The 7,961-nt window shown below is 43.8% G+C and overlaps 1 protein-coding gene across 1 annotated transcript; it reads left to right on the top strand.

Moving 5' to 3' along the window:
- The first annotated feature begins 961 nt into the window (after positions 1 to 961).
- Positions 962 to 6,446, top strand: gdnfa (glial cell derived neurotrophic factor a). The gene is made up of 3 exons (XM_085358268.1): positions 962 to 1,690; positions 2,435 to 2,668; positions 5,267 to 6,446. Exons 2-3 carry the CDS (start codon positions 2,461 to 2,463, stop codon positions 5,830 to 5,832), a joined length of 774 nt encoding a protein of 257 aa, XP_085214394.1. The 5' UTR covers positions 962 to 1,690; positions 2,435 to 2,460; the 3' UTR covers positions 5,833 to 6,446.
- The last annotated feature ends 1,515 nt before the right edge of the window (positions 6,447 to 7,961 follow it).

Raw genomic sequence — 7,961 nt, 5'->3', positions numbered from 1 at the left:
CAGAGAGGAATCCATACAATGAAGACTTGGCTCAGTACCATACAGACACTTTAGAATTGGGCAGGGCGCACAGAAATGCTTGAATGAAAGCATGTATCAACAAGAAGTTTCAGACCAGGAGCAAACAAATATGAGCCTTAATACCTCTGAGAAGCAGACAGGTCAGCGTGGATTCGAAGTGACAGCGCTAGATTTTCTTCCCTTTGTTGAACAGCCATTAGCAGCATTTCACGTGTTAAATTAAAACCAGAGCGCTTCTTGGAAGTGTGTCTAGCTGCATTTGGAGCGGGTCTCTCCTGGCGCACGAACACAAAATTACTTTAATTCTTGAAGGGCTGGGTTACTGGTGGAATTCAGTTTTGCGTTAGATAAAAGGCAAGTGAAGCTTGTAAATCATGAGAGGAGATGGAAAGGCTTTCTCGGGTGCCATATCTTAAATAGTGCAGCGTCCTTTCTTTGTGGTCTGCGTGGTGTTGGCCTGAGCTCACCTGGATATAAAACCGCGTATTGAATGACAAAATGCTCCAATTTGTTAACCTGTGAATGTAATTTCTGTGTAACAAGTTTTGAAGTTCGAGAAATTGCGAATATGTGCATGAGCTAAGTGTCTGCTGGTATTTACAATTTCGTTCTAGTAAATAACAAGTGAGATAGTAACCTCACATTTGAGACGTGCTGTAGCCGTGAGACGGAACTTGACGCCGAGGAGCACAGAGTGAGGAGATCAGGTTAGAAACATGGATCGCAACAGAACATCTCTAAATCGCATTCCGCTTACTGAAATCTAACCCGGGGACATCAGGATGTGTGACATAATCCCCAAGACATCTGAAAACCGCGCTCCTCCAAACACGGCTCCAGGGGTGGTTTGGAGAGATATGTGGACCACTGTTTGCTCTTGCAGGGATCTATAAAAGAGGGGCGGACACCAACTGCCCCCAAACGTCAGAGCGCACTTAACTATAAATCTCTCCAAACTGCTCTCTGCGCCCGGCGCGTTGTTATGCGCAAACATCTGTCGTGCCTCAGTCCAATATGAAGAAAATGCGTGTGGACACCCTTCGAGGTTCATAGACACCAGCTGACCTGGAGAATATGGAGAATAAATATCGCCGGGCTTCTTGTTTACATTGACGAGATTTGTATAAAATGTTGGCGATTGTGACATTTTAACGCAGTTTCTGGATATGAGAGGTTCTTGACTGTTATATCAAAAGTCGGACTACACGATCGGGCACTCTGGCAAACATATTGCGCACTTTTTAGCGCCGTGCTCGTGTGCTGGAGACACTGATGTCTTCATTGGACTCCTTTCAGTTGGAGATGGTGGCCCTCTCTCGGATTTCCAACGTGGAAACGTAGCATCCAATTAATCAGCGGCAGCGCAGTGGCACTTGGTCCGCTCTGTTCAGCACCTACCTTTGGACTCTGAAGTGTGAAAAGGCGCGTGGATGGTCGGTGTGCTGAGTCCGAATATGAAAAACATAGCTGGTGCGTTACTGCAGCCTTTTTTCTCCCGCTTGGACACAAACTGAAATTGAACTCGCTTGAAGGAAATTTTCGTGCTGGGGTTGTTGAAATGATTCACGCAGCGGAATCAGCTGGGAACATCAAATGAGTGGCGTTTTCTGTTTGGATTTTTACCACTAAAAGCCGAGCTAGTTTCAGGTCTGCATGGGCCATATTTAAGGTAAGTAAGTCTGTTTTTTATTTTCTCATTTCAGAGTGTCACACCAAATACTGCCTATAGTTTCGGATTGTCTGTGCGCATTTAGATAAAAAACAAATAGTGACTGTGAACGACGGGACTTTCACACGTATAAAGACAGTAGAACTTTTGTATTGTATGTCTGAGCCAGTATTTATCTATGCATAACTGTTTAGTTTTGCTGCAGACTCAACATGCCATTAGACAGAGTCACGTAAGCTTTGGGGTTCGCCATCTGGCCAACTCACACTACTATTTAGGCAATCGTTGCCAAAATGCTTCGATGCGTGCTTTAAGCAGCGCATTTTTTTTTCCTGTGAGGCGCACCCTCCCAGTCTCTCACAAGTAGTAAGAGCTTGGCTGATTTTAACGCAGCGTGAATAAATACAACCAGTCTGCCATCAGTAGCTTTCTATTTAATCACGCATTTAAAACAGTACTTTTACGCACAGATTTTACGCACATTTTCTGGCAGCTTCACTCTGATATTCACGTTCACGGCACATGCACAGAAAAAAAAACTGAGGATCAAAGCTGCTTGACATGATGACACAGTTATTAATAAAGAATGAGTCAGGGTAGGTCTGGCCACAACAGTAGTGTTTCAGACACTTTGCTGACTTCATTACAAACTAGAGGAGGCTCATATTCACTCTGCCCATTTTTATACCCATCAGTTTGTTTTGATTTAAAATAAAATATTATCTTGTTTTGTTTTGTTTGCAGCTTTCTTCATAGGAACTGAGTCTAAGATGAAGTTATGGGATGTTTTGGCCATGTGTTTGTTGCTCCTGAGCTCTGTTGCTACAAGGCCTCTCTACCAAAACACTCAGCCAGCCAAGAGGACTTATTTCCCCAGCAGCTATAGTGATTCTGTGCCCTTGCCTTCTTTGGAGGACGAAGCGCCATCGTTTGAGCGTGAAGACCACCGACTGCAGGAGATCTCAAAGGAGAATCAGTGTAAGTATGTTTTTGTAAGATGTGTAGTCTGTCTTGAATTTGTAATTAGGCTGTATGGGTGTCACATAAGAGATGTACTGTTTGTCCAAAGCAATGTCAATGTAATAATATGCAATTAACCATTATATAATCCAGGCATATTACCCTGTTGATTTGATGCATATGTAATGTTGGTCTTCCTTGACTAATTACACTTGGGAAACAGCACACGCAGTGATAAGCGAGGCAATATGCTGAGCCCACAGTGGAGAGTCCCATATTGATAAGGCTGTCAGACAGGCAAGTTATCAGACGGAAGATCTTAATTTGCGTTTTATTGGCACTTTGGGTTGCATCATACGGATGTCAAAACAATCCAGCAGGAAGAATAAGAGTGTGAACAGCTCCAGTCCCAAACATGGGGTCATTCTCAACACTACCCCCTTCTCCCTTTGTTTATATTCACCTCTGCCTCTCTGCGGTTTAGAGACCCGTAACCTTTACCCATCTGCCAAAGCTCAGAAATTATGGTGTGGTTTAGAGAACAGGGGCCAGGTCATGAGGATTTTCGACAGACAACACCGGAAAGTTTGAAGCACCGACTGAGAGTTCTGTGTTTATGCTCATTTTAACAGCGACAGTGGGCAGGAATTTATTTTGTTTGGATCAACGTGACACTGTAACATCTTCACGCAGACGTGAAACACGGCCAAGAACTAGATAAGGAATGGAACATTTGGACAAGAGTTTGTCCTGCCACCTCATATTTTGTTTGGGCCGGGGTTACATCACTGATCTGCTGTGCAACCCAAGTACATTAACTATGCTCAGATACTGTAAGCAACAATCGAGATCCAAAGAGGGAATGGGTCTTTTTGGTTTGTAAAGATAAAAAGCTTGTTTCTTTTTCATTTAAGTTCTAGAAGCTGCAGACACCAGAAAATCAGCGGTTAGATCTGATCTTATTGTTGTGTTCAGTGATTTTTAAAAAGCAAACTTCTTAACTGTTAACTCTGTAAAACTCCGGCAAGGTTTGCACAGCGAATCCCCCCATTTGTTGCTGCTAGTCTAGTCGATTAGCAGGTGTAAACTGTAGCCACCCTGCCTGTCATCTGAGATGCTGGGGTTTGTCTAAATCAAAGGGTAGGTGTGTCTAAACAGATTGGCCCTAGCTCACCTGATATATTAGATTTGTGGCTCAACAGGCTCTGAAGCTCAGGCAGATCAGATGGCCTGCGCTCTGCCAGACAAATAGGTAAAAGAGGAGCGATAGGAGATACTGCAGTTTAAAGGCTGTTACACACCACACTACCTGCCAGACATCACACGCCGCCGGCCTGACCTCTTGGTGACACACACCCACGCTGACTTGAGCTCTTCATTTGAGAGCAATATGTCTTCATTATCTTTATGCACACTTCACTGTTTCTGGAGCTGCAGGCACTCAACCAGGAGAGACGTTACTCTGTAATAGAATCAACATGTAACAGTGCAGCATCCAAGCCTTTCAGTCAGTCCTCATCACTCCTCGCAGCAGATGGCAGAGAGCTGTGCTGGTGCATGTTTTCAGTTTTGAGCAGACTGCAATCTGCCTCATCTGAATGAGTCAAAGCATATGATTTCCTCTTATTCGGCCTTTGAAGTCTAGGCGTTCTAAAATTACATCCGTCCGAGATTTAAATGCATCTCTCTAGGTGGTGTAATTGGCCTGTGCCTACTGTATCAATACAGTCGGTTCCTGTGTGAAAGCCTGCTGGATTAACTTAAGCTGTAGAGTTAACCTTTAACGACTCAGGGTTGCATGGCAGCGGGGTAACCGCATTATTTATCCGAGGTCAAGTCTGCCCTTGCATGCCTATATTTTTTTCCTCCCATCTCTGACTGAAAAAGAACTGAAAATGAAATTGACAACAACCTCTGACCTTCAGCTTCCAACTCATCACACAGCAGCCATCATGGAAGAGGTTAAAACAGGGCACCTGTAAACCTACGTCTGAGCTGCTCTGGACTGGACTGCTCTGCATTCCTCCACTCAAGACTTCTTCTTGAGCGTCTGAGCAGCACATATGCCAGTATTTCTGTGCATTGTCTAAAAAAACAGTCTACATTCGGATAGTGTTATTTTTTCACATCTGAAAATTCGAATATTGTGCTTCCTGCACATAGTTAGATGACAATAGAGATACTATTTTCATATGTCTATTACTATTTAGGACTAATGCCTGAACAGTTTCTTGGCAAGCACCTTTTTGGAGGTGCCAGCAGGCAAAGTTTGGATTGGACTGTCTCATTCTAAAATGATGAGATTGTAAGTAAGATAATGTCTTACTTACAGTAAATGTGCGCATGTCTGTGTGTGTGTGTCTTTTTGTTAGTTGTGCAATGTTTTAAATGTCATGTACTATCACTGTGGTTGATGTGTTCCTATTCCCACAACGATCTATCAAATTTTATCTTATCTGCTCATGCAGTCTTTCAAAACAGTAAATTATTAATTACAATATAGTTGATGATCGTAGAGCTGACATGTCAGAAAACTGTTTAGTGTCAGCGGGAGCCTGGATATGAGCTTTATAAAAGCAGCTTTATAAGCAGATCTCTCCCTTCTGTTTCTTCCAGATGACATTGGAGGTCCCTATCCAGATCAGTTTGATGACGTAATGGATTTTATTGAGGCTACCATTGGCAGACTGCGGAGATCTTCGGAAACCAGCGGCGGTTCCAGGGGAAAGAAGGAGCAGAGAAAGAGAGGAGCGGCAAACACAGGAGGCGCGAGAGAGGAGGGGAGAGGACACGGTGACAGGAGGCGTAATAGGGGCCGAGGGGGGAGTAGAAATGGCAAAAGAGGACGAGGTGAGAAAGGGAAGGAGAAAGAGAGTATATCTGTGCAGACGCGGGGGTGCTTGCTAAAGGAAGTCCACCTCAATGTGACGGATTTGGGGCTGGGCTACCAGACTAAAGAGGAGCTGATCTTCCGGTACTGTAGCGGCCCCTGTATTGAGGCAGAGACCAACTACGACAAGATCCTGAACAACCTCACGCACAACAAAAAGCTGGACAAGGATACACCCTCTCGCACCTGCTGCCGGCCGATCGCGTTTGACGACGACCTGTCTTTTCTGGACGACAATGTGGTGTATCACACGCTGAAGAAGCATTCTGCCCGGAAGTGTGGGTGTGTTTAAAGAAGTCACATGAGCGGCACGTAGCAGACTAAGGATATCCTTTACAAGCTCACGCTGGAGAGGGACATGTGTACACAAGGTCAAATTGGGAGTGTTTGTCTCCTTTTTGTTGTTGTTGTTTTTGTCAGTAGTCATCAGAGGAGGAGCAGGTAGGCGTACTGAGACCGCCTGAAAGACACTGGAACAGCCGCTTGAAAGGAAACTGTGCGTTTATCCCATACTCGACTGTTCAAACACGTGCAAAACAAAATGTATCAGGTGTGCACCAGTTTGCAGAAGATTAAATACTGTTACACTTTCAGATTTGCCAACTGTGCTATCTAAAAAGGGTGAGAGTAGAAGAAACATCAGTTGTTTTGTTTTTTCCACAGCTGGCTCTTTAGACTGTAGATGAATCCAGAGATTTGACGAGCTTCAGTTGCAATCGAAACACTTCCAGCCTGGATGTTGGCATTTACATTCAGAGCCAAGGAACCCCATCGGAGTTAAGCAAAAACTTTTTTTCTTCTTTTTTTGTGCAACACATCTACATAAAACCCAACCTATATGCATACATATAGTATATACGTGTGTCAGAGGTATATTTATTAAGATGGAATTAACTTATTGTTATTTATTTCAATCCATTTTATTAAAAAAAGTGTCTTTTTTTTATTTATTTAAAGCTTTGTTTGTCCTGGATAATGCCAAAGTAGAGCATTTTCTCAAGTAAAACCATGCAAGCTGACTCAGACCTGTTAAAACACTCCCACGATCCCAAAGCTTATTTATGTCACTTAGATTCCAGGCTTTCTCAAGCAGATCCAAATGATCATTGTTAGCCGTTAAGGAAAGATAGAGAAGCAGAGGAGGGGACCAATAGAAGATTTCTTTTTTTTAAATAGAGCTGATCTGTTGTTGCATTTTGAGTAGTTCACCTCGTTATCGCTAATGTGACCACACTAAGACAGGGAGAAAACGTCACCCGGGTACAGCCTCCCATTCAAAGCATCCTTTAAGAACACTATGTTTACGCGGAAGCAAATAATTCTTTGCTGCTGTTTGTTTATAAAGTGTGTGTGTGTTGTTTTTTTAAAATCAACAATCCAGGACAGACTCGGCGTCACTCCAGCCATAAGCCATAATGACTTTTAATTTCAATCTGCAGTCGACACGAGAGCGGTGTGGTCTCGCGAGGATCTGCAGGTGCCTTTGACGATCCATCCTTTGAGTCACACAGTACAGAAGCTGCTATTTCTGCCTGTCAGCACGCGTTACCTGAAACCTCGCCCTGGCCTCGCACCAAATCTGAGCAAAAGGCTTTGCAGTGATAACCGTCCCAGTAGGCTTAAAGTTCACGGGGCTGGCCGTGTTTCTGTCTGAGCTGTGACAGACAGGTCTTTTATTTTTTTTTATCCTCAAAGGGGATTTGAAAGTGATCCTCTAACATGAGTCTTAACCAAATATCCCCACCGGCAAAGGCAGTTTAAGGAAGATCTAGCTGCTGTAGTGGATGTCATCACACAACTGATATGAATATCTCAAAGGACTCAACAAAGGAGTATGTTTTGGAATTACTGAGTAAATGATTGGTAGGCTCAGTGGGCTTTTCGGTGTACCCGTCCAGCCACCTGTCCCCAAAGTTTAGGAAGAAATATACATTAAGGAAAGGAGACTCTTTAAAAAGCGCGTTTGTGTGCCCTGTTAAGGGGGTAGTTTTAAGTGGAACAAAGAGAGCCCTCGAGTAGGTCTTGATGTTAACACGGATTAGGGACCAAGGTATCTGTGCCCACCCATCAGCAAGCAGGCCAGCTTTACTGTGTAATCCCCCCACACAGAACAAATCCAATGCATCAAGCTGAATTTAGGCCAAATACTACACAGACAGGGAAAAAAAGTCTAGCTTTTATCACAGCATACCTCATCAGTTGGATCATCTTCCCCTTTAACAACTGATTCGTGCATAAGCCTTCCCAGATGGGAATGTGGAGGCTTCCCAGAAGCCTCCAGAGCACCTCGCTACTCTTCCACACCATACATTAAAGAGTGTGAACTGCAGCACTCGTCTCATCGGTGATTAGTACCCCGGTTTTGATGCAAAAGTGTAAAGATGCGAAGGAATCCTCAGTGTTAATTTTAGAAGAAAAGGA

This window comes from Diplotaxodon limnothrissa, linkage group LG7 (genome assembly GCF_057381915.1).
Source record: "Diplotaxodon limnothrissa isolate DT_005_m linkage group LG7, D_limnothrissa_male_GT1.1, whole genome shotgun sequence".
NCBI classification, from domain to species: Eukaryota; Metazoa; Chordata; class Actinopteri; order Cichliformes; family Cichlidae; genus Diplotaxodon; species Diplotaxodon limnothrissa.
This window is presented reverse-complemented; position numbering and strand designations above follow the sequence as displayed.